Consider the following 27,950-nt stretch of genomic DNA (forward strand, 5'->3'; position numbering starts at 1 on the left):
ACAGTCAAAATTTTTGGCACTCCTGGTAAAAATGAGTAAAAAGGGTTAATAGGACTTTTTGGTGCTATTATAGGCACCCTACATTTAATACTCTGTACAACCTCCCTTTGACAACAAAACAGCACTTAGTCTTCTCGTATTGCTTCTTGTATGTTGGAGAATACACAGCAGTGAAATTGAGACCATTCCTCTTTATAGAATCTCTCCAGATTGTGCAGGTTCCTAGATCCGCTCATGTGCACCCTCTTTAGCTCATGCCACAGGTTTTCCGTAAGGGGTTTAAATCAGGGGACTGAGATAGACATAGCAGGAGCTTGGTTTTGTGTTCAGTAAAGCATTTTGTTTTTTACACAGTGTCCTGCTGGGTGAACCAGCGGCAACCCATTTTAAGTTTCTTGGCAGAGACAGATAGATTTAAATTTAAAATGTCCTGGTATTTCAAAGAGCTCATCATGCCGTATACCTTAGCCTAACATTGTTCTCAGGGTCTTTGGAGGAAAAACAAAATCACAGACTCTTCACCATACGTAACAGTGGGCATCTGGTTCTTGTGAGTGTAGTCATCTACACTGAGTGTAGTCACCCGCCTTGAGTGTTTGTTGGTGCCAAAAAGACTATTTTTGCTTCATTTGACCATAAAACATTTACAGTCAAAGTGGCAGTAGCGTTTAGCAAACTTCAAATACTTATGTTTGTGGTAGGATGACAGGAAAGCCTTTTTCCTGGCAAGCTTTACAAATAATCTGTTGGCATGGATGTTGGATTTGATGATAGTTTTTACCAGGGGTGGCAGTTATTATGAAGGTTGACTGTATCTGCTTAAAGCAAACCCCAATCCATTGTTTGAGGCCAGCGATCATTACTCAGACTTAAATTCTAAATGCTCAAATGCAGTTTTATGTGTTACCTGTTTAAAATGAGTGGTAACTAAAACAAGCTTTAAATAAAATAAAGAGAACATGGTTTTCATGCAGTGTTTAATAGATACATACGTTATAATACACTAGATAGACTACAGTAGAAGGGGCTTGTGTGACACTATTCTGCATTGTTTTAGGCTCTGAAGGTTTTAATACCCACAAACGTGCCTAAATAGACCTCTTTGTCTATAACTCCATTGTCCATTTCAAAGTGATGAGCTACCCATCAGGGACTTGTTCATATTTGTATTATTAATAGCTGTTATTAATTGTGCTATATCTACAATCATTATTGAATTAAAATCTGTGCTTACTACAAACTATACAGTACATTTAATGACAAGGACTATGAATGAACCTAGTTAAATAAGTACATTTTTAACTTGGTTAAAGTTAACATATTTCACTGGGCTGCAAGTCATTTTGAAGAAATGAGTCCTGCATCGGCTGATCGAAGTGTACAAAATAAGCTATACACCGCCATGAGATAAGCTAAACAATGCAGAAGCTAAAGCATTTAAGACACCAATCATCCAAATGACTTTGGGAACTTTAAGGGGTGAGAATTAACCCAATCACTTAAAACTAAGGCAACAATAACTCTAACCAACCAGGTATTAGACCTCCGAGCATCGCTGATTGATTTGGGCTTAGGTTAGTTTGTGTAATTCTAAACAGCTGTTATTTTAACCCTCTACAGAGGGCAATTTTCTGGTGGTTGTATCCTTCAGCATTGTTATGATCACTTCTGAAGGAGCAGTAGCCTCTATTCCACTGTTTAGAAGCTTTATAAAGAAAAGCTCTTCCACCAACAGAGCTGTAGGTGATCCCTGGGGTTTTAGCTGTAATCCTGAATCCAATTCCGTGCAAAGGGATTGGAATGGGCTATGACACTTCAGGAGATTGACAAGGTATACTGGACCTTGGTGATTAAGGGCATCAAAGGGCTACAGCAGCTTTTACACACAGAATAAACACATGTAAATTGAATAAGACTTCCCTAGACCTTTTTTTCCATTTCAAACTGCATTTTTCAAGCGGATTCTTATCTGTGTTGTGGATACTAATCTTACATTTGTTCCAAAACCATGTGTGCCTTATTAATAAAGCTATAAACCTTTAATATTCTGTATTGCAGTTAGATCCAAAAAAGATTTATTTGGATTTGTTGTTTTATGCATTGAAAATTGAGGGTAGTTTTGAAATCATTGAATATAATAAATTAATTACATTAATTTTGCATTAGCTATACCAAACAAATTAAAAGGGGTGTTCCAATTATTTTGTCCATGTAGTTCATGTCACATTTACATTTGTAGAAGTCCTTTTTTAATTCCCAAATACAATAACATAAAACCCAAGAAGTAAAGGACACATCACATGAAGCACCCAGAATTCTTTGCCTTTTCACCACATCATTTCCACCAATGAAACATCCACTTATTTAGTCCACTTATTTTGAGCAGACATGATCGGCCCATTACCTTACATCAGGCGGCACATGGGACGACCTTCTCATAAGCAGGAGAGTGGACTTCTACTTCCCTCTCTCCCCACGTTCTACTTTCACAAAATTATCTATTCATTAACTCCAAATAAGAATAAAATGTCTATAAAGAAAGCTTTATATTCAAATCCCCACTGACTTCACTCCCTATCAAAAATCTCCTACCTGCTCTTCTCTAAATGCCAGGCTGGCAAGATGATGGACTGGGGATTATAGATGTTAGAAAGATATTTTAAAGCTAATTAGCCAAGTAATCCCAGCAGTTATTGCTCCCAAGTGGTACAACAGAAAAACATTCACCCTGCCTTCATAATTTGGGTTTATTTCCCAGACATTGCTATAGCTATACCCATCGACCAAGACTGTAATTGTTGCTTTGTTTTAGTAGGAGAGACATTGTTCTTATTGCCTGTATAAATAAATACAATACCTGACAGCCTTGGGTGTTCATGAAATCATGTTTATAAGGAGGCATTAGCACACTTTTTTTAAACTGTACTAAACCTATGTTTATATGATCTACAGTTCAAAAATAGGCAGTTGGTGTCAATGCTTTTCTTGGAGGAAACTAAACCTTAACCACAGGCAGGTAGCTTTTGTGTGATGGGAAAGAGTCAGAAGTATTTAGAATGTGAAGACAAATCAAACCAAAAATAAATAAATAAATACTTACACTTTAAGAGAGATTTAAATTGAGTTTATGTGGGTGCTCAGGAGGCACAGTGGTAAATTATGCCAAACCACTGTTGCCTGGATTCAGGACTTGAATCCACAGTAATGCTATCGAGTGGTCGGGCATCTACATACAGACATGATTGGCTGTGTCTAAAGGGTAGGGACCCTGCCTGCTGTACTGTGCGGATTGTGCATTTTGCTCAATAATCGGACCCACTGCGATCATAATAATGATGGGAATAATAATGATGATGTTGTTTATAATAATAATACTGCACTATAAAAAACTAACATTGTTTATTATTATTATTATTGGTCACCTTTGTGACCATTTGTGCTACATCTGAAATCGCATACTTAAACAGTACATACTAAATCCTAGGCAGTGTGCACTGCTCGGCCGGTAATGCAGTATGCTCCTTCAGTAGACAAGTGTGCACAACCTCGGACGTACTACGTCCAGCATCTTACCATTGTCACGTGATGCATGACATCACATTTCCAAAGTTATAAAAATTTTAAAATCAGACAAAATTAATTCTGTCTCCACGAAGCTGCACATTACTTTATTCAGGGTTGTACACAATCATAAAATTTTTACTTACTTACTGTACTGCTTTCACGTACTGTTCAGCTTGGAAGTATGCGATTTTGGACACAGCCTTACACTTCTTACCTTGCATTCACACAGGTCACGACTGGTTGTCATTTTTTTCAATTAGAGTTGGTGATTTCTGGCAACATGAGGCAGCTCAAACATTGGCAACGCTTAGTGGTGCAATAGAGTTTAGCAAAGTTTAACTTTATTGAAATTAGGAGCAAAGTAGTGTCCCGATTACCAATAAGAACTGAGCACTGAGCAGAGTGGTGCACGCTTCATCTCCGCCACTGTGAAACCATACGCTGCTTGTTTGGTTCTTAGATAATTGATTCTACTAGAGATGGAAGAGAAACACATTGTCATGGCATCAACATAGACAGCAGTAAACGCCAAGAACAAATGCTGTTTTCTTGTCATGTTGACTGTAAAGATAGTGATGACATTTATATACAAGTAGTTTATCTGTAGCAGGAACACATCTGATTTTTAGAAAAAAATATGTGGGGAAGGTATCTGATTTGTGGTTTAATTGTTGTTTTTTCGACATGCTCTGTAGATACTACAGCACTATGGGTGTGAATGCGAGGTTAGTTTTCTTCAGCCTGCAGATTTTAATAAGTTACTGATAGGCTGCTCTTGATGGCATGCATGCCTAGATTAACCTTGACATGATGTAACGAGTTTTATTCTGTCACAACACACTTCCCATGTCTCATACACATTTTTTCCTCCCAAACTTGGTGACCCTCAGGTTTGCTACTCCCCATTTTTCACTACCACCCCTGCTGTGCCATCATGAAAATTGGCAGCATTTTCAGGCTGTTTTGTCTCTATCTAATTTTACCCTTGGGTGCACTTGAGTGGAATTTATGAGGACCTCCATTATTTTAAACATGTGTTTCAGGCGCTATTTCTCTGAAAAGTGTTGTCATGTTGTGCTGGAGTGCTAATGAAGAGCAAAGTACACGGAGGGACAAAAACTCACCCAGAAAAAGGCCAAAAGGGAATAAAAACTGAGATAATGATGATTTGATACAGTACAGGGCTAAAAGCATGTTCATGCTTATTATAACTGGTGGATTTGGCTATTTTAGCCACATGTGTTGAAAACAGCTGTGTAAAATTAAGCATACAGCACACAAGCTGTATAGACCAACACTGGTAGTAGAATCACTAGTTCCAAAGTTTTTTCAAATATCTGTTACAGTGCTGCCTTGGTCAGTAGAAACAACTTAAGAGTTTGGTAAAATGCTACACAAGCTCACAGAATTGGAGAGCAGAATGCTGACATGTCCAACATTTATTTATAATTTTCTCTAGTAGCAAAATCAGCACAAGAATTGTTCATCAGTGACTATGGTTTCCATAGCTGAGCTTATAACACAAGCCTTACATCATGTTTAGTGCCAGACATTAGATAGAGTGGTGTAAGGCACAATGCTGTTGGACTCTGTTGGAGCAGCATGAACACATTGTCTAGTGTTTTACACCGTGGACTAATTTAGGTTTGATAGATGCCAGGAGACCAGGACCATCGAAGCATGACTTACTGCTTTACATGATACTGTTTCCTGATAGTTTTGTGGGTAAAGGTAAACAGATACCTGCAGTATTTTCCAAAATCTAGTTGAAAGTCTATCTATAGAAGTGAAGGCTAGCAGGGGGACACCACATCATTTATCAAGACATACACTATATGGACCAAATTATGTGGACACCTGACGACTAGATTGGACATCCTATTTCAAAACCATAGGTCATGTGGATTTCCCCCCTTTTTATGTGGCTATAGCAACATATATTTTTATCTGAACACTTCCCATAAGATTTTGGAGTTTGTCTGTGGGAATTTCAGTTAAACAAAAAATGTGTGTGGTCAGTCACCGATACTGGACAAAAAGACCTGGCTCACAGCTTAGTCAGCGCTCTGTGCAGGAAACTAGACTTTCTCTATACTATTCTCATCAAATCATGTACTCACCTTTGTACACAGCTCTGAAGTACTTCGGAAATCCATTGTCACTTAACACAATCCGCCGCTGCATCAAGAAATGCAACCTAAAACTCAATTAAACATTTTTTTTGTTATATATAATTTTTGTGGTGGGGGAGCAGACATTGAGTTATTCTTGACGAAGATAAAAATGACCACTCAGACTGTTGTCAGCAACTTCTCTCGTGTATGGGGGTGCACCAGTGCCCATAACAAAGATGACTCGTGTATGTGTGAAATTACCACTGATGCAGAGGCATAAATTGGGAATTTAGACAGATGTATGATGTCATCAAGGTGGCGTCTCTTCCTGGAAAGTCTGTGGTTATTTTAGCAAGCACACCTTGTGTTTGACTGGCCTGCCTGCCATCCAGATCTGTCACCTGTTGAAAATGTATGATGCATCATAAAAAGAAAAATCAGACAACGGCAAACACAGACAGTTGAGCATCAAGCAAGAATTGGACAAAAATTCCACTTGCAAAACTGTAACAATTAGCGTCCTCAGTTCCCAAACCATTAAAATCTGTAACTAATAGGCAGGTTGAAGTAACACAGTGGTAAACATGCCTCTGTCCATACAAAATGCCTCCAATCACCTAAACAAGCACATCCTGACAGAGGCGTCCGCAGGCAGGGGTTGATATAAACGAGTGCAGCCCAGGCAGTGGTGTAAGTCGCAAGCTGTCCTGCCGTCATGCCCTGTGTGAAACCAATCAACAGATCAGTACAACCAGCGGGTGTGAAACACAGCCTGGGCACAGGCGGTAGGCTCCCTGTCACCTTCAAACAAACAACAGGAAGGAAACAATCCGGAGTGGCACCCTGTAGGCGATCCGTCGTCTAAATCTGTCCCTAGAGCTAAACAGAAATCATGCCTTGGGTTCTGACTTTGTTTCTTTCTGTGTTTTTCTTAAACTCTTTCTAAATGGCATCAGATTAAAATGTTGGCATTAATATATATATTTTTTTATTTATGTCAAATTGACTATTTATGATTAGATGTGGTGCAGTGTTATCAGAATCAGAATATTTAATAACATTTAATGACATTTTGAAGGAGGAAACAACTGTCTGGTTGACATAACTTATTTTTGTTTTAAATTGTCTTGGCATTTAATCTGTTATAAGTTTTGGTATTTGTTGCTAATTCTATTCCACTAGCTTATTCCCTCTTTGTCCCAGCAACTGCCAGCCCTGGAGACTGAAAGTTTAGCTTTCTTAAAACACATACTGTAAGTGAGACATTTTATCTTTTCAAATTGGACCACAGGTAAGATCAGATGAACATTTTTGGAAAATGGTGCTGAGTACCCTCTTGGGTACACATGATCTCATAGGCTGCCAGTTTTGGCTGGTGCTGTATTGTTCTATAGGGAAGGCAGAAATGCCACCTTTCTATTTAATGAGTGGGGTAACTGTGGACTCTTGGACTCCATAACATTTTGTGTTATTCACTTAGGAGCTCTTATAATCCAAAGTTTAAGTTAAGTTAGTTTTGTTAGATATTGTATTAATTGTATAGGCACGATAGACCATATGAAGGGCAAGCCAGGGCAAGCCGTAGCCTAGTGGTTAAGGTACTGAACTAGTAATCAGAAGGTTGCTGGATCATGCCCCATCACTGCCAGATTGCTGCTGTTGGGCCCTTGAGCAAGGCCCTTAACCCTTAATTGCTCAGACTGTATACTGTAACTGTAATTAATGTAAGTCACTTTGGATAAAGGTGTCTGCTAAATGCAGAAAATGTAAATATGAATCCATATGTAGAAAGCCATCATTATTATTGGCCACATCTACTGCGAACAGGTGTATAACTTAAAAAGTAAATGTTTTCTACTCATTAGAGGTGTGGGGAAGCAAGTTTTATAAAGACATGGTTTGTTGGGTTGTGAAGGAACTCCAGTGGCCTGAACAGAGCCCTGACCTCAAACCCTCTAAACACTGCAAGGACAAACCAGGTCTTTAAGGAAGAGCCTGGTCTTCCCATTTAACATCAGTGTATCATCTCACAAATGCTGTTTTTATTCAGTTGGCAAAAAATCTCCTCTGTATCACTTCAAAATATTGGAGAAAGCCTTTTCAGAAAAGTGAAGGCTGGAAACAATGCCCATTGTTATGGAACATGATATCTACCAAGCTTATGGTCTGGTGTCTACACAGTTTTGGTTATATAGCCTCTTAATTACCCCAATATCTAAAAAGCTTATGGTCTGGTGTCTACACAGTTTTGGTTATATAGCCTCTTAATTACCCTAATATCTAAAAAGCTTATGGTCTGGTGTCTACATAGTTTTGGTTATATAGCCTCTAAAATTACCCCAAGCACCTTTACCACCATAGAGCCTTCAATCAAGGTAAAACAAATCTGGTTGGTACTTTACTCTTTTGACAACATTTTACCTCCACCATCCCCGTCCTCATCTTGTGTCCTGACTGTCTGACCCTGAACAACAAAAACCCAAAGCCAAACATCACGCCCCCCTTCCCAGGCTGATGCAGGTAGGTGACAGCCCACAGGTAATTTGCCTTGAAGGACTGTGCTTGCTTCACACCTGTCTGAAGGGATAATGCTGGTGGTGGCAGGCATGGCTAATCTGTTCCCAGTGCTCAGTCACACTCCATTCCTAGCTGCATCCTCACTTGTCCTTGAGCATCTGCTGACATTCCTGAACTTACATCCCAGACCTCTGACTAGAACAAGCTATGGTCACAACTTATGCCCTTCTGATCAGAATAGTCTAAAATTTGAAGGTGGGAAATGTAGAGAGAAATGACCAGCGATCATTGAAAAAAAGCATAGCCTCTATACACTATATGACCAAAAGTATGTGGACACCCCCTTCTAACTGTAAAGATGAAATATTTATGCTTGCTAACTTTATTTTAAAAGTTTGAGAGGTACTCTTTCTTGATTCTGTGCCTCTGTGAACACTAAGGTCCATAAAAGCATGGTTTGAAATGTTGTTATAGAGGAACTGTACTGACCTGCAACACCCCTGAACACCTTTACATTGTTGATTGTTCAGCCAGGGCTTCTCATCCACCATCAGTGCCTGACCACTGCTAACTCTTAACAGCCTGACCCAGAACAGTGAAAGCTGTTATAGCCACACAAATGCAGGGCTGTATTGATGCCCATGGTTTTGAAATGGATTGTCTAACAAGCTAATGTTGAGGTGCACACAAACCTTTGACCATATAGTACACTTTTATCCCAACATCCAGACCATTAGTGATGCCAGGCACTGATGTCATTATCCTAATTCAGTGTTTGGAAAGGTGTTAGTCTGAAATGCCCCAATTGCCGATGGGTAAGGAAAGAGATGTGCATGGTTTGTGTGCTGTTTGAGTGTATGTTTTCTAAATGATGCTGTTATGAGGTTCACCCCTCTTGTCAGACACAACAGTGAACAGAATTTTGCTTTTTGTCCACAGGAACACAGTAAATCACTCAATCAGAAATGTAACACTCCAGAGAAGCACTTGGATGTGAAAGTTAAACAGTGCACTTGGTAATCTTAGGCTTGTGTGCACCTGCTCAGTCACAGAAAGCCAAGATCCACACTGATCAGCCATAACTTTGTTTCTGTCCATTTTATCAGCTCCACTTACCATATAGAAGCACTTTGCAGTTCTACAATCACTGACTGTAGTCCATCTGTTTCTCTACATACTTTTTTAACCTGCTTTCACTCTGTTCTTCAATGGTCAGGACCACCACATAGCAGGTATTATTTAGGTGGTGGATGATTCTCAGCACTGCAGTGACACTGACATGGTGGTGGTGTGTTAGTGTGTGTTGTTGTTTTTTTTTTTTATGTTTTTAAATACTGTGTCCACTCTATTAGACACTCCTACCTAGTTGGTCCACCTTGTAGATGTAAAGTCAGAGACGATCGCTCATCTATTGCTGCTGTTTGAGTTGGTCATCTTCTAGACCTTCATCAGTGGTCACAGGACGCTGCCCACGGGGCGCTGTTGGCTGGATATATTTTTGGTTGGTGGACTATTCTCAGTCCAGCAGTGACAGTGAGGTGTTTAAAAACTCCATCAGCACTGCTGTGTCTGGTCCACTCATACCAGCACAACACACACTAACACACCACCACCATGTCAGTGTCACTGCAGTGCTGAGAATCATCCACCACCACAGTGGTCCTGGGAGAGTCCTGACCATTAAAGAACAGCATGAAAGGGGGCTAACAAAGCATGCAGAGAAACAGATGGACTACAGTCAGTAATTGTAGAACTAATTGTTATGGCTGATCAGTGTATAAAGCTCCCGAAGAAGAACTTTGTAATAATGTTGCTTCCATAAGCTGTTTGTAATTAATTTGTAAATAATTAAAAAAGGAATTTTATAGGATTATTACTATAATTACTATTATTATAGATGTTGGTGTAAAACAAAACCAGTAAATCTGCTTAAACATGGAAAAAAGGTTTTGATTAAAAGCTGTGTGAATTTAAAAAATGGGTATAGAGGACAGAGATGCTTTATCAGCTGAGAGAGCAACAGAGAGTCTAATGAAGGGTTATAGTGCGAGTGTTATCAGAGCTGATGGGAGTCGGATTATAATTTAGATGGCTCTCGTACATAATGGAGGCTCGCTGATATGTAATCAGTTTCCTATTGAAAGTGGCAAATGGCTCCCACAGCAGCATCCGCGAGTCTTTAATTCCCCCTTATCAAGCATTTAGAGTACGTTCGAGGGCGGTCACTGGATTCATCTGGGAGCCAAACTGCAGTCGATGCTGCTTCTGTGTTTTTAATTTGCATCACAATTGCATGTTGTGCCCGTTCCTCCAAATAATGCCGTCTTTTAGCTGTGCAATCGTTTCATTACCATGAGGTAAAACATTGTCGAGTACGCAGCCAGAATCAGTCACAGAACCGCTTTCCTGCGCCGCGAGACACTGCTGTGCCAGCTACCGACGCGACTTGAGAGCTCAGATTTGAGAAAATGCTTACCATCTGCTGTTCATGTAAAAAACTTGGCTAGCCTTTACAAATCAAGTGGCAGTGGTCTTTGGTTTTTGAAAATGAACATGTTAAACAGAAGCAAATCTGTGAGCTCTGATTGAATTATGTCCAAAATGGAAATCTAAAAGCAGAAATCAGATAAAAGAGTCAGTTTTGGGAAAACCTTTGGTTTGTTGGTAAGATAGCTTAGTAAAACAGATAGGTTTAAACACATTTACATTTTTCAGCATTTAGCAGACGCCTTTATCCAAAGCGACTTACAGTAGTGTGACAATATACAGTCTGAGCTATTGAGGTTTAAGGATCTTGCTCAAGAGTCTTGCTCAACAGCAGCAACCTGGCAGTGGTGAGGCTTGAACCAGTGACCTTCTGATTATTAGTCCAGTACCTTAACCACTAAGCTACAACTGTCCCCAAATATTGCAGGTGTGGGGGGTGTTGGGGTGTAAATATTTAAAGCTTCATACACAATTTTATTTCAACACAAAAAGTACCTTTGCAATAAGTCATTAGTAAATGTGTTTTTTTTTATATTAATATACAGTATGTTGGTAAATGCACAGATGAATAATGACCTACTACTCCTTTTTGTGTTTTTCCAGCGAGTCCGACAGGTCCAGGCCTGAAGGTCTACCCCGACCCAGTGGAGGTGGTATGGGAGTCCAGCAGCACCACGGGCATGGTGGTGGGAATCGTTGCAGCAGCCGCCCTGTGCATCCTGATTCTCCTGTATGCAATGTACAAGTACCGCAACCGCGATGAGGGCTCGTACCGGGTGGACGAGAGCCGCAACTATATCAGCAACTCGGCTCAGTCCAACGGTACCGTGCTCAAGGAGAAGCCTACCACCGTAGCCAAGAGCACCACGAAGAGCAAGAAGAACAAGGACAAAGAGTATTACGTTTGATCCTCCTTTCACTGGACGTGTGCCAGATCTACAGGACTTTGAGGACTTTTTTTCTCTGTATGAAAGAATAATCTGAAATCATATCCTGTGTAAGATACAAGAACTTAAAGAACTCTGAAAATAGTCGGATTATCTAAGATATTGCATTTCACTTTGAGTTTTCTTCAGATTACGGCCAGCACGGAAGGAGGCAGGGCTGGCACTGGTTCAGCCTGACAGCCGGACATCTGAGGAGAAGAAATACCTGATAATTACCCGAAAAGCAAATTATCAATACAAACCCATCTGGACCTCCAGCATTTGGCCAACAAAATGTGCAAATCAGACTTATTCAGGAAGAAAGGTGTCACAAGTCATCAATGTTCGTCCTGCCTGGACCTTCTCTCATGAAGGACGATGACAATAAAGGAGACAGTACCTACGTCCAGGCTTCTGTCTATGAATTTTTTTGTTGCACCCTTTATAGGATCAGCAGCGAATGTGAACTTTCACAAGTCTGCCAGTTAAAGTCTATCAAGAGTGCAACAAAAAAAAGGTTCACCAAAATCCAAAAGCAATCTCAAAGCCCCAGGTTCTTCACTGGAGGGAACCTTACGACCATATAAACAGAGGTGTGAATTTTAAGGTGATGGAACCTGAAAACTTCGGGAACTTCAGGAACACTTAATGCACGCAGCAGTATCCTATTACATGTGTTTATACAACACCTACATCTAAATGTGCTCTCTGGACTGTGACAGTGGTGTTTTATAGCCTGTTGTATAGACGCAAATTATACCTGCTCCCCCGTCATTTCTTTTCTTTTCAGTAATAAAAACTTCGAAAAAGACAAAAGAAAGTAAATGTTAAGTGTTGCTAGATAGTTTACCACAACACAAGAAATGCTAGTCTTCAGTTGCTTTACACTTTTTTTAGGGTCTGTCCAGAAGGTATAATAAATGATAAACGTGTTCATGACCTTGATCATGAAGAATGTGTTTGAAGAGGATTATTGCATTAGCTGTGTGGGAGGAAAAACTAAATATGTTCTACCATAATCAATTCCTTTTACAGTACAACCACCGGCCATGACGTCACCCTGCATCAATTCCTCACAAAACCACAATCGTCAAAAGAAGAGAAGCTATAAATGATGATCTGTGGTATCTGAAACCATTTCAGTTTACATCTGTATGTCTTTCTTTCTGTCTGTCTGCCTGTCTCTATCCGGTGCACCTGAGCTAAAGCATCATTAACTACATTTTTGTTCGTTTGTTTTCTAATTCTACCAGTGCTGTTCTTTTTCTACAGTATTTTCTGTTGAATTGTGATTCTTTATTGACCTCAAAGTACACAATTTATTATAAAAAATAGTTTTGAAAAATTTAATGAGCAAATAAAATATTACAGAAGTGAACGCTATGTTTGGTTTGGTATTATTATTATTAAGTAATGAGTAATCATTGTGCTACTGATGAATGGCAGCTATGCTAATTTTCTGCCTTATTTATTCTTTTATATGCCAGTAAATTGGTGATTTTATTAGGTACACCTGACATGCACTGAGAGAAAACCACGTTTAACCACTTTTGTTGTAATTTAGATTGTAGATGAAAACTTGTAGTTGGGTTTTGCGCTGTGATGGGCAATCAAAAGAGCAGTGTTGTTTCATCAAGGTAAATTACAGACTGTAGTATATGAGTAAAGTTTTGGGATTTGCTTTAAACATCTTCTGAATCGTGTTGACTCCCAGTGGCTCATAGTTTGTTCAATACAAATTAAAACAAAGTTCATCTTTCCATTTTAAAGTGTGTATTAACATAAAAATCATGTTGAATGGGTCTTACTAAAAAGCTTAATAGCTTTTAACATGGCACTGCTACTTTTCTAACAAGTTTGTTCGGTGACTTGCAAGAACTGCACACATGAAAACATCTCAGCCAGCAAGTGCTAGCTCACAAAAAATCAAATGAAAGGGATGTTAAGTGCTAAAGCACATACACTTTATGCCAAAAGTATTCGCTCGTCTGCCTTCACACGCATATGAACTTGAGTGACTCCCATTCTTAATCCATAGGGTTTAATATGATGTCGGCCCACCCTTTGCAGCTATAACAGCTTCAACTCTTCTGGGAAGGCTTTCCACAAGGTTTAGGAGTGTGTTTATGGGAATTTTTGACCATTCTTCCAGAGACGCATTTGTGAGGTCAGACACTGATGTTGGATGAGAAGGCCTGGCTCACAGTCTCCGCTCTAATTCATCCCAAAGGTGTTCTATCGGGTTGAGGTCAGGACTCTGTACAGGCCATCCCCAAACTGTTCCCACAAAGTTGGGAGCATGAAATTGTCCAAAATCTCTTGATATGCTGAAGCATTAAGAGTTCCTTTCACTGGAACTAAGGGGCCGAGCCCAACTCCTGTAAAACAACCCCATACCATAATCCCCTCCCATCAAACTTTACACTTGGCACAATGCAGTCAGACAAGTACCGTTCTCCTGGCAACCGCCAAACCCAGACTCGTCCATCGGATTGCGAGACGGAGAAGCGTGATTTGTCACTCCAGAGAACACATCTCCACTGCTCTAGAGTCCAGTGGCGGCGTGCTTCACACCACTGCATCCGACGCTTTGCATTGCGCTTGGTGATGTATCTCAGCATCCGCTGACCCCGCTCTGTCATTTTACGTAGCCTACCACTTTGTGGCTGAGTTGCTGTCGTTCCCAATCACTTCCACTTTGCAATATTTAGTAGTGAGGAAGTTTCACGTCTGGACTTGTTGCACAGGTGGCATCCTATCACGGTACCACGCTGGAATTCACTGAGCTCCTGAGAGCGACCCATTCTTTCACAAATGTTTGTAGAAGCAGTCTGCACACAATCCTAAGATCAGCATGGACAATGCCAGGGGTCATCAGATGCTTTCTTTGTGGTGATGATTTCTTCTGCATGTTTTACCAGCACTTGTTGGATGGCAAGAAAAAGCTACATGCACAAACATATTTCAGCTGAGGTTGAGTTTGTTATCTTTGCTTTAAAACTTAACTGTGACTTTTAGCACCCCGCTAGCATGTGTAGTTAAACAGGTCTAGTGGTGGGACGCCCTGTGCTAACCTAGTTCCACAAATATATGTATATCCTGGTGAGCACAAAAAAAAATCATTTTATTGGTTGAAGGTAACAGACATATCAATAGAGCTATAGTGGGTAATGTAGACGGCAGGGAGGCACGAAAGACAGGAAGGGGGTTACAAAAAATAGAGTTGTAGCAGCAGGAAGAGGGGAATGCATCTGCACTTATTTGCACCATGCTGAATTCAGCAGCAGTGCCATGTACTGAACAGCAGATCAGGCTTTTTTGGGGAACAGAGATGACGAATTAAAGCTTCAAGCATGCCTCATGAAAACATGAATAGCAACAGAAAAACAATATCAAGATACTATCAAGATATAAAAAAAATGCTTGCTTACTGAACATTTTTTATAAATCTAATGTGGTGTTCATTATAAATCACAGTCATATATATTCATTCATACATTTATTTATTTATTAATTTATTTATTGGGTGGCATGCTGGCTCGGTGGGTAGCACTGTCGCCTTAAATACAAGCAGTCAGGTTAATGTGTGTGTGTGTGTGTGTGTGTGTGTGTGTGTGTGTATGTGTGTGTGTGTGTGTGTGTGTGTGTGTGTGTGTGTGTGTGTGTGTGATGGACTGGCGACCTGTGTGAGGACAATTAGTTGAATTTAAGCTACACGTCGCTTGTTAATAATTGTGCAGCCATTGTTTATATATATAGCCACACTTCTAGTTTAAGCAGAACAGTTTATAATAATCATTGTGACAGTGTGAAATATAGAATCTGAATAAAGTCAAAGTCTTCTGAGCAGAGGGGTTCTTCTCAGATTTAACAAATAATAGCTGAACTAAGGGTTTCTAATAGGACAATAACTGGAAATTTAAAACCAGATTATTTTTATCCAAAGCACAATCAGGCATACTAAAAATGACCAGATCTTTGAAAAACCAGTACAAAAACCTTATTCACTTAAGGACTAGACAGCGACTTCTGCACAAATACAGAATATGCTAAAAGAAATAAACAGCAGCTATAATCAGCACACCTATGCCAGAAGGCTACATAGTAGTATTCATTAAAAGCTAGCAATCTGTAAACCATTTCTCAGAAAGGTAAACATGGCAAAATGCTTGGCATGAGCTATGATCACAGTAGATGATTGAAAAAAGTGCATATGTACTCTCAAGGTAAATTAAATATAGACGTTTTGGTCACTGTCTATACATTATATTTAATCAAACAAATGTACAGACACAAAAACCTACAATAAAGTAATAAAATAACAAATGACTAAAAGCATGAATTCCAAGCATTCTGCAGAAATCATTTAAATTCTAGAATACGACATTCTAACCGACTAAGTGACTAGAGTATTTCAAATATCTACATACAGTATATTAAATACCAACTAAATTCACCATACTTTTATATATAGTTGTATACTTTTGGCCCAGTTCATATTCACTGACTCCATAATGAAGGACAGATAAGAAAGCAATCTAAGACGTTTATTTCAGCAGTGAAAAAAGAAATAAAAATTGGCGTAGCCATGAAGAAATTCCAGTTTAATTATGTCGACAGCTCCTCAGCCTGTTATCCAGATTTCCAGATGCCTCCCTAACATACATCAATAAAAGGTCTATTTAAAACAGCAATAAATGAAGCTGATCTATCATCGTTGATGCATTTATGAGGCCTTGGGAAAAGAGTAATAGGGTTAGTCTCACCATTTTGCATGAAAAAAAAAAATCATAACGTATAATTCATGGTTTTGAGCTTGGTAGCCAGATAAAAAACAGTATCTGACAAATATATAAAACACCAGCATGTTCTTGATGTTCTGTAATAAGTTAATTAATTGAATTTTAAAATGCACTATTTATTCAGGTCTTATATTGATATTAATTGATTAAGATCTACTACATGGAAAAGAATATGGTAAAGGTAAGGTAAAGGTCATACCATATCATCTTTTACAAACTCATTTGGATTCTTTAACTTACAAATATGAACAATAAAGATAATAAAATAAATTAAAAATACAACTAAAAATATTTAGCAATCTATGGTACGAAATAATTCTAGTTTTTGCAGAATAGTGGTTCAGTTAGTTCAGTCAGTGCAAACGTTATGAGGTTCACTATATTTAACTCAATTTTAAAGTTGTTAATAATTTTTAATAGTAAAAAAATTACAGTTTGTGAGTTTTTGCCTTGTTTAATTTTCATATTTTATTCCGGGGGCTGTAGAGATGATTGATGTTCAGTTTATTGCTAGTTGTTTTCTGTGTGACTGTTGTTCCTGGTGTTTTTGATCATCCAACAGCTAACTGTATGACTGCTGGCTTCTTTCTTTACATTTTGTTTACCGTTTTTTAACAACTACAAGCCTCATAATGCTCTTCACATGATGTCATCTGTCCATCCTCACATCACCTGATCACCCCACCTGAAGCTCATCGCAGGCCTGATTTTTTCCTTTATATAGCACTTCTATCAAGAGATTTAATGTGTAGTATATATCATGTGTTCCTTGCAAGGTTTTTTTCTGTTCTTTTGTTTATTATAAGACAAGTTTGCTTGCTTCTCTTGTTTAGCATAGCTATTACCGTTTTTGTAATGCAGAAGTTAGTTCAGTCAGTAGATTAATACCATTGTAGTAATTAGTTTACCTTGTATAAGATGTCAGGGGGCCAGTGATAGCTCAGTGGTTAAGGTACTGGACTAGTAAACAGAAGGTTGCCGGTTCAAGCCCCACTACCCCAACCAAGTTGCCACTGTTGGGTCCCTGAGCAAGGCCCTTAACCCTCAGTTGCTCATTGTGTAAGTCGCTTTGGATAAAAGTGTCTGCTAAATGCTGAAAATGTAAATAAGATACCTTAGTAGCTTTAGCAGTTAGCATAGCATAGCAATTAGCAGTTAGCTTAGTATTAGCATAGCAATTAATATAGTCATTTTGTAATCTTTTATTTAGAAATTCTTTACTTTAGTCTTGTTACTTTAAAGCACCTTTTATGCATTTAGCAGTGCTACTAGTCACTGTGGTTTTAATTATTATGTGGTTGTGGGGTTATTACATTCTGTAAGTTTTAGTGTTTGCTAAATCTGTTTCAGGGTTTCTTTGTTACATCCTTCATCAGTTCATCAAATTGTTCATGCTGCACCTGTCCGTTGATTCAAGATATTTGCAAGGGCAATATGTAAATATGTAATTTGCTTATAGATATTTTAATGTTAACAGTGACTATCAGCTTTCTAACCTCATCAGACACAATTGGCTACATCTCAGAATGGAAGGGTTGGATGGCATGGATTGGTTTTTTCCTAATTGCGGCCACCAAAAATGCAACCTCATCTTTCTGGTTGAGGTGCCTGGAGGATTCACATAGGGCATAGCGTGACTCTCCAGCCCTCTTTGTGAGAATCCACCACTGGCTGGGGTAAAAGAAGGCTGTGTAAGCGGTGGAGAAAAAGGGTGAGCATTTTTATTCTCAACTTTGATTGGGATTGTATTGATAGTTTGGAATATAAATTTGGTTCTGAGTTGGATTGTGATTAGGTTTTTGAATACTTTTTTATTTTAATTTTGCTAATTTACATACTTGTTTTGCAGATGACATCTGATCCATATAACGAACAATATCATGGTCTTTATGCCCAGCTTTTGCCAGGCTCTGCCATAGGATACACATCCTGTCAGAAAACCGGCAAGCAGTCATAATGCCCAAGAGGGCAGGTATACACCGAGCAAGGGCAATGCATACGTTCAGTTCACACGGGCGTCATTTATCACCGTTGACGTGCTCACTCGATTTTCCTGCTTTTATTACTGCCACTTTATTTTAGTCCTTCATAACGATGTACTCTGTAGAACAGAGTGGAAACCCTGGGAGAGCAGCTCGATGGAAGAGTGCCACAAAAAAAGAGCAAGGTGACAAAGCTCAGCCTGTTTCACACTAACTTTGGATAAAGGACATCTAGATGTCAGGCAGAATGAAGAAAAAGGTGCAAGGGGACAAGTGTCCTTTCTTCTGTGTCTCACTACTGTCACTGTCCACTGGCTTCTACCTAAACTGTTTTAGGCTAATGCTACGCCACAGTATATGGCCAATAGAATGTGAAGACCTAGACATGAGCTTGTTTGACGTCTAATTCCAAATTCATGGACATTATTATAGAGTTTATTCTCACCCTCCCTCAGAGCTAGAACAGATTCCATTCTTTTAAGAGTGCATTTGTAGAAATCTGTGCCCTTTTATTTAAAAGAGTATTGATGATGTCAGGTCCTTATGCTTAGCAAGAAAGCCTGGCTCGCAATCATCGTTGCATAAACAATTGTTCCAATTTAACCCCAAAATTGCATCTGCATCACTATGGCAACCTGTAAATATGTGAGCAGCTGAAAGAAGAAAAACAATGTGCAGAGGGACACAGACATGCTGGAACTGGAAGTGATCATTCACAAATTTAATTAGAAAGGAGGAGTTGTCTACATAATTTTCATCATACACCAATCAGCCATAACTAATCAGCTCCACTTACAAGTCAGGCTTTTGAAACACCTACAGAAATCTGACATCCAGATTAGTTGCCTATGACTCACACAATGTGAAAATGTACAGTTAAAAGTTTGTGAACCCTTAAGAATAACCTGGATTTTTGCACTAAATCCAAACCATAAAAAATAAAATACAGAAAGTGTAAACCCATGTTGACTTGAATTTAAGTACAAATTGTACAGAGACCCAGTACAAAGTCTGGGTTTAAAAGCATTCTGCTAGGGCATAGTTCTTAATAAGCAAAGAGGAGTCAAGAAAGTCAAGAAGAACCATCACTGGATCACATGCGTCAGAAAACAATCTAACAGTTTACAAACAACATTTTGAAATAATGGTTGCCAGGATTATAGGTTACTCATCCTCTGCAGTGCATAATATCATTAAAGATTTTAGAAAATACAGAGAAATCTCTGTGCCAAAGGCAAAGCCACTATTTAATACCAGTGACCTTTGGTCCATCAGACAGCACTGCATTCAAAAGCAGTATGCATCTGGTGATGGATGTCATTACATGGGCTCAGGAACATTTTAGTCACTGACTCCATAAATACACATTAAGAGCACTGTGCAAAAGTACCCCAAATGTCAACAACATCCATAAATTCCATTGACTGGATCCAAAGCTTACATGAAATGGACAGTGGAAGCTTTGTAACCTTTTTTGGGTGTCATGTATCTCAAATATTTTTTAGGCACCTGTAAAGCTGATTAGGAAACAGTTTACACCAAGAGATCGTTCTTGAGATAACAGAACAGGGTACCTTTACAACCCACACCTCCAGTCATGTTTTATTAATTGAGACACCTAATAAGAGATTTATCTAATAATATATTTGTCTTTTGTTATGAGTTAGATAAGATCAGACTACATTTAATTAGTAATACAACAGAAGTCATTTTGCTGATGCTTTGTCACTGATTGACTATGAAGCATTTGGCCCTGGCTTCCCCCTGTCGTTTTGCTGACAGGGATTCAGTGTCACTTTATTTAGTAGCTAAACCCATCCCTTCCTGTTTGTGGGGGAGGGAACTTGGTGAAATGACATTTTTATTGTTCAGAGCAAGGTCATATTTATTATTCATCCTGAAACACTGTCCTAAAAAATAATAATAAAACAAATCCTAGGGAGTTGAGGAATGTGATCTGGTTAATTAATTATTGACCAAAACTGATAAATAAGAAAGAAAGAATAAAGAAAGAATTTGATGCATTTATAATAAAAAAGTGACTTTATAAAGGTTATTACTGCACATTTTACATTTTTTTTCACTCTCTACGTTTAAAAATTCACAGGTAAAAGCATATTTAATATATGCAAAGTTTATATTCAGGAAACCACATTCCTTCCAACTCATTTACATATGAGCAATTAAGTGCACCACTTCTTACTGCACCACAGGACCACCTTATATATCTCATAAGACAGAAAAATTTAAAATTTATAACAAAATACATAGCAGTATACACAACAGTTTTCTTAAACACTTTTTACCCTGGATTTAGTCTTTTTCCCTTTTTATATTTTCATTATATTTGTTTAAATATATAACATTTATTTGTCTCTAATGTTTGGTTAAAAGGTACAATTGAGAAGTAATTAGGAAAACATTAGAGAATTTCTGCTAAAAAATAGGACGGCTCGGTGGGTAGCACTGTTGCCTCACAGCAAGCAGGTCCTTCAATTCCCAGGTGGAGCGGTCCGGGTCCTTTCTGTGTGGAGTTTCCTCTGGGAGCTCCGGTCTCCTCCCACAGTACAAAGACGTGCAAGTGAGGTGATTTAGAGATACAAAACTGTCCATGACTGTGTTTGACATTAAAGACTTGAACTGATGAGTCTTGTGTAACCAGTAACTAGCTGTCCTGTCATGAATGTAACCGAAGTGTAAAACATGACGTTAAAATCCTAATAAATAAATGAATAAATTCTAAAAATTGCCAACAGGGTGGAGCATGGTCCCATTTTATTTAATTATTTTTTTAAAATAATAATAACAGTAATAATAATAAAAACATTGCTATTATTATTATTTCTATTATTATTTTATCATCATTAATATTAATAATAAACATTTATTATTGTTATTATTGTTGTGGTTGTTTTCATTATTAATATTATTATTATAATTGTTGGAAATAATAATAATAATAATAATAATAATAATAATAATAATAATTACACAAATTATTATTTTAATTATATTATTATTAAAACAACAACAAAACAACAACAATAATATTAATTACACAAATTATTATTATTATTATTATTGTTATTATAAAAACAACAAAACAACAACAACAATAATAATAATAGTAATAATAATAATAATAACAATAATAATAACAATAATAATAATAACAACAATAATAGTAATAATATTAATGATAATAATAATGACAACAACAACAACAACATCAATAATAATAATAACAATAATAATAACAATAATAACAATAATAATAACAATAACAATAATAATAATAATAACAATAATAATAATAATAATAACAATAATAACAATAATAACAACAACAACAACAACAACAATAATAATAACAATAATTAATAATAACAACAACAATAATAATAATAATAACAATAATTAATAATAACAACAACAATAATAATAATAATAATAATAACAACAATAACAACAATAATAATAATAATGATAACGATAATAATAATAATAACAATAATACTACTACTACTACTAATAATAATAATAATAATAATAACAATAATAATAATAATAATGATGTCTCTGGGGTTTGACTGGTCGAGTGAGGTGCTTGTTTGATGCTCAGTTGGCTGTGACTCAGAAAGAGAAGACTGGTTGAGGAGTAACTTTCCTGCTGCTGCAACAGTGACTGTAATTCATTATTTTATTTTCTTTCTTTCTTTATTATCACTATTTTTATGCGTATTTTGAGTAAACTCCATCCTGACGCTGGGTTTTACTGTTAGCGCTGGTAGCAGCCGCACACTTACCTGATTAACATCTGTGTTTTAACCAATCATCTTCCTGCAGGTCATTCGGATGCATGAGCAGCAACAACAGTCTTAAAACAACTAACATAACTTTTATTCGTCGTAAATGCTTCACATTAAGCTTTGGAGTTTCAACTGAAGATTTGAAACAACTACTATGTAAGTAAAATATGGTTAAAATTAATGTATCACCAGAATTAGATGTCAGTGATATTAGTGCTAACACTGCTAGCTGGCTAATGTTGTAACTTTTTGCACTAGCTCGTTTGTTGTAAACTAAATGATGCTGAAACTGCACAAATAAGACGTTTCTCAGCTTAATGTGATGAGCTAAGGCTGTTTAAATGTTGTTACAGTGTATATTTATGTAAATACTATGTAAATGCTGTTATTATTGAGTGCCTGGAATTAGAAAATACATTAGAAAAGCAGTGCAATGCAATGGTGAACCCTGACTGCTCTGCTGGAGTAGATTGTTTAGGTAGTGATATGTTTACAGTAAATACATGTGAAGTTTATAAATAAACGTACTACTTACTATATGGCCAAAAGTATTTGGTCACACCTATCTTATACACCAAGTATATTTATTAATAGTAAAATAAATTGTAGAATTTGTGTTCTTATTTGTTTGTTTATTAGGATTTTAACGTCATGTTTTACACTTTGGTTACATTCATGACAGGAACGGTAGTTACTCATTACACAAGGTTCTTCAGTTCACAAGGTTATATATAACACAACATGGACAATTTTGTATCTCCAATTCACCTCACTTGCATGTCTTTGGACTGTGGGAGGAAACCGGAGCACCCGGAGGAAACCCACGCGGACACGGGGAGAACATGCAAACTCTGTGTTCTTAAGGTCCATAAATACAAGACTTAAACTCCAGTGGCATTCACAGAGACTGATGTTTCTCTTAACCCCAACAGACACCTTTGGAATAAATTGTCATAAAATGTCAGCTGTAAGCCAGACCTTTACGTTCAACATTTTTTACGTTAATGCCTGATCTCACACAATCCCTTTTAATAGACTGGACACAAGTTCCCACAGACACACTCAAAATCTTGAAGAAAGCAGCTTTATATTAATGCTTCCCATGATTTTGTAATGGATAGTTTAATAAACTCATGGTCAGGTGTGGACATACTTTTAACCAAAATATAAACACAAATATATTTAAAGCCTAGCGGTTAAGGTACTGGAGTAGTAAGCAGAAGGTCATTTTTTTTATAAAATGCCGTAAATGTAGAAATAGCCCTTTTTGACATATACAGAATACAGACAGTATAAAACAGAGAAATAGGACTATAAAGTTTTGTTTTCTGTCATTGTGAACTTAAGACAAGATTAAACAGGTGTTATCTGTTTGGACTGGAAACATGAGCATAAGTATATAAATATTATGAAATTTATATTATTGTTTTTTTTTCAGAGCAGATATTTACACCATCTTTATACACAATGTATTTTTTGTATATTTTGTTGTATTTATCTTCATAAACACATGTACGTTTCAATAAAACAACTGAATAGACATTTCAGACATCACACATTTGTAACATTAGTTGTTTCTTGCAAAGCCATTGGTAATTACATCTAAAAGATGTTAAAGACTTAATTAGCTTTTAGCACCAGTCAATATTTTAGTCCTCTTGGCAGATTGTTGCTTTTGATAAGCTCTGTTTTAATTTATCAATCGCTTTATCCCGGTCAGGGTCGTCGCAGGTCCACTTCCTCTGGGAAACACTGGGCGTAAGGCAGGAATGCACTGGTCAGAGTGCCAATCCATATCAGGGCCTAGGCAACTCTCAGCAACCCCCCCATCAAAACAAATAAAAAAAGTATGATACTTATAGTATGTAGGGATGCACCGATCCAACTTTTTCAGTTCCGATACCGATCCGATACATATACTTTGCATATCGGCCGATACCCGATACCGATCCGATACCATTGTTGAATTAATAAACCGTATACTTTATTATGTGGGAAAGACTTAAGGCATCAGGATTGACTTAAACATTACTAAGTTTGCAGAACAAAATATAATTAACACAGATATAAATGTACTGAACTGCTATTTATTTGTCAATAAAATAATAAACCGGCATCTTAATATTTCAGTGTTATTTTCACTCAACGAGTAAACATCCGATGCTGCCTTGGTGACCAAAGCAATCTCAGCCAGTGTTGCCAACTATATTTAGCGACTTTTCAGACCCCTCTAGCGACTTTTTTTCAAAAAAGCGACTAGCGACAAATCTAGCGACTTTTTCTGGTGTTATTGGAGACTTTTGGAAACTCGAACGTGAAAACACATTGTCTGCAGTTACTGTCCTCAAGCACGGGCGGTCAGTATCACAGTCAGTGTTGCCAGATTGGGCGGGTTTCCACCAAAATGAGCGGATTTTGTTGGAAATTGGCAGGGAAAAACACACTTTGGCAGGTGGACAAAATTTGGGCTGGTTTGTAATTATTTTGGCAGCTTAAAATATAAATAAAAAAAGCTATTGCTAAAGCAGGTGGAATATAAATAGGTCTCCCTTCTCCCTACCTTCTCCCACCACATCCAACCCGTTGTCAAAAGTTTGATTGACAGGTTATTCTTTCCAGTCCAAGACACTGTTGCCACGCCCATCAATACAGTGATTCATATGTTAGACAAGTGATTTGAGTTGAATATGAAGGTAAGCAAGTCTCATATGTACGAGAGGTTGAACTTTCATTGCTTGCAAGTTTATTTTTATTTACATGCAAAGGGTTATGTGTCCTAACAAATAATGCATTTTACAAACTTGGCAGGCTACTTTAAAGACATGCAAGCAAAAAAAATTTGTCCTTTATAATGTATAATTACTGATCTGTACATTTTAAGATATTAATTTGTAGGTCATGATGGTTTAACTGGTTTATTATTTGTGAAATGCTAAACACCATCTGCTTATCCTGTGTTTTGGGCGTTTTTTCATGCATTTTGGCTGAAAATTACTGTCGCAATCTGGCAACCCTGCCCAGAGTAGCTCAGTATTTTCTTAAAAAACAAAAACAAACCACGAATTAACAGAAGAATGTTCATTTGTAGTTCTAAACATATTTAGGGTGTTTTTTTACCCACTTTTTGTCTTTCCCACGATGTTATTCCTCTTCTACAGCGTCAATTACATGCAAATGGATCATATGCAAATTAGGCAATGACGTCATTTAGCGACTTCTAGCGACTTTTAGGACAGCCAATAGCTACTTTCCTTACTGAGGAGTTGGCAACACTGATCACAGCATTCATTGCAGAAAAATAAACATAGCTGAAAGGGGCGGAGAAACGAATGGAGTTATTATCAAACATAAATAAAATATTACTGATTTTTAACTTGTATAAACTTATACCGAGTGGAAATGTAACCGTTATCGGTACATGAAGGGAAATGTTATATTGACGTTAGCGTTAGCGCTGTGCTACCTCAGTTCATTGTTTTTAATGGCAAGATGCTAAATGCTAAACTTGATGGAATCGCTATGTAACGCGTTCGAATAACCTGATTTATGAGTTGATGACTTATTAGAATCCTCTCTACTGAGGCAGCCGCTTATGTAGACAGTAAGACAGCAAGGCAGCTCCTTAGGTTTTCGAACACACCCAAAATGTGGCTGCTGACAATGAGAAAAACAGTAGTAGCTTAAATAACTTTTTCAAATAAACTTATCCATAAATATTTAGTGCAAACAGTAATTCAAAATAAAATATAGCAGCTAAACATGAGTAATAAACATGTTGCCATCGAACTTGTTAGCATAGCAAGCGTGAAATACCTCCATGCAGCTGACTCTTTGGCTCGCTCCATGTTGCTCTTTTTGTTTGTGTTATACGCCATACGTCAGCAGCGCGTCCTGTATGGGCTTAGCATGCGTCGCAAACGAACTAAAGTGAACGTATCGGACCCATGGATCGGCCTGATTATCCGATATCCGATCCATCTCATTTTGGTAATATCGGGATCGATATCCGATCTTAATATCGGATCGGTGCATCCCTAATAGTATGATAGAGTCTACTCAAAAACAAACTATGGCATGATGGCAAAAAGTAATATCAGTGCTTGCTAGATATTTGCAAAAAGAATAACGCTCAAACGTTTAGAAATGTATTAAAAGGTCCGGGGGTCTACCGAGAAATTTTATAATATCTGGCTGCCCTTTTTGGTACATATTGGGGAGATGGGGGCTAACGGCGCGACGATATAATTAACATATGTAACTTTAATGTGATGGCATTTTCTGTTTTGATTTATTGTATACTGGCTGTATTTTAAGTTTGAATACTCATGTCTGGTCTGGGGGGAAGGGGACTTTATTCCCTTTTATTTTTTATTTTTTTATTAATTACTTTCTCTTTGTTGATATTTTTTTGTAAAATTGTATTAAAAAATAAAATAAACAAACTTTGATTAAAAAAAAAAGAAATGTATTAAAACATGACCAGATCAGATTCTTAGTTCGATAAGGTCGATTTGAAGAGTTTGCTTAATGTTCTCTTTGTGCAATATTTGTAAAAATGGAAGGAATTAAAAAGAGGGACCATATTTTCCCCTTCCAATCTAGTTGTTTCTACACTGATCAGCCATAACATTAAAACCACCTCCTTGTTTCTACACTCACTGTCCATTTTATCAGCTCCACTTACCATATAGAAGCACTTTGCAGTTCTACAATTACTGACTGTAGTCCATCTATTTCTCTACATACTTGCTTTCACCTTGTTCTTCAATGGTCAGGACCACTACAGAGCAGGTATTATTTAGGTGGTGGATGATTCTCAGCACTGCAGTGACACTGACATGGTGGTGGTGTGTTAGTGTGTGTTGTGCTGGTATTAGTGGATCAGACACAGCAGCGCTGCTGGAGTTTTTAAATACCGTGTCCACTCACTGTCCACTCTATTAGACACTCCTACCTAGTTGGTCCACATTGTAGATGTAAAGTCAGATCTAGATCTTCATCAGTGGTCGCAGGACGTTGCCCACGGGGTGCTGTTGGGTGAGGTGTTTGAAAAACTACAGTAGCACTGCTGTGTCTGATCCACTCATACCAGCACAACACACACTAACACACCACCACCATGTCAGTGTCACTGCAATGCTGAGAATGATCCACCATCCAAATAATACCTGCTCTTTAGTGGTCCTGGGAGAGTCCTGACAATTGAAGAGGGGGCTAACAAAGCATGCAGAGAAACATATGACTACAGTCAGTAATTGTAGAACTACAAAGTGCTTCTATATGGTCAGTGAAGCCGATAAAATGGACAGTGTGTGTAGTGGTTTTAATGTTATGGTTGATCGGTGTATCTCACTGTTGTAATTTTATTGTTGCCACTGTTCTGACCAGGGACATCCACCTCCTCTGACACATGTGCAGTCACCAGCTGCTTCTTTGTGTTGGTGCTTTTACCAGCCCAGAAGATTACAGCAGCAGCAGCAACGAAAAGCCCCATCTGACTTTCAGACGCAGCCAATTGCGTCTGTTGGACGCCTGGCCAACTCTGTATGACTGCAGTGTTAAGCTAGCATATTAGACTGCTCCGCCACCCAAGCGCCCACAATTTTTTTTACAGCACTGTATGTGTGTTTCTAGTAAAATCATTTCAACTGGGTTATATCCCAGAGTTACATGGAATTAGGTCGTCCCTCACTGGAGTGAAATGAACTCAGTGGGAGTTCATTTAACGCTGGTGATTTTCTTCTGTATC

The 27,950-nt window shown here is 37.8% G+C and overlaps 1 protein-coding gene and 1 long non-coding RNA gene across 29 annotated transcripts in view; both read left to right on the forward strand.

Moving 5' to 3' along the window:
- LOC134326035 (neurexin-1a-like) overlaps window positions 1–12,991 on the forward strand; it is a 482,010-nt gene extending 469,019 nt beyond the window's left edge. For all 27 annotated transcript variants that reach the window (XM_063008218.1, XM_063008221.1, XM_063008228.1 and 24 more), the window contains one exon: window positions 11,286–12,991. In XM_063008218.1, the coding sequence (XP_062864288.1) occupies window positions 11,286–11,590 (305 nt within the window). In that variant the 3' untranslated portion in view covers window positions 11,591–12,991. The remainder of the gene's footprint in view (window positions 1–11,285) is intronic.
- A 9,035-nt stretch (window positions 12,992–22,026) lies between these two features.
- Window positions 22,027–27,950, forward strand: part of LOC134326762 (uncharacterized) — a 235,532-nt gene continuing 229,608 nt past the window's right edge. For both annotated transcript variants that reach the window (XR_010014577.1, XR_010014578.1), the window contains exons 1-2: window positions 22,027–22,079; window positions 22,239–22,357. This is a non-coding gene — a long non-coding RNA (uncharacterized LOC134326762). The remainder of the gene's footprint in view (window positions 22,080–22,238; window positions 22,358–27,950) is intronic.

Source organism: Trichomycterus rosablanca, chromosome 14 (assembly GCF_030014385.1).
Source record: "Trichomycterus rosablanca isolate fTriRos1 chromosome 14, fTriRos1.hap1, whole genome shotgun sequence".
NCBI classification, from domain to species: Eukaryota; Metazoa; Chordata; class Actinopteri; order Siluriformes; family Trichomycteridae; genus Trichomycterus; species Trichomycterus rosablanca.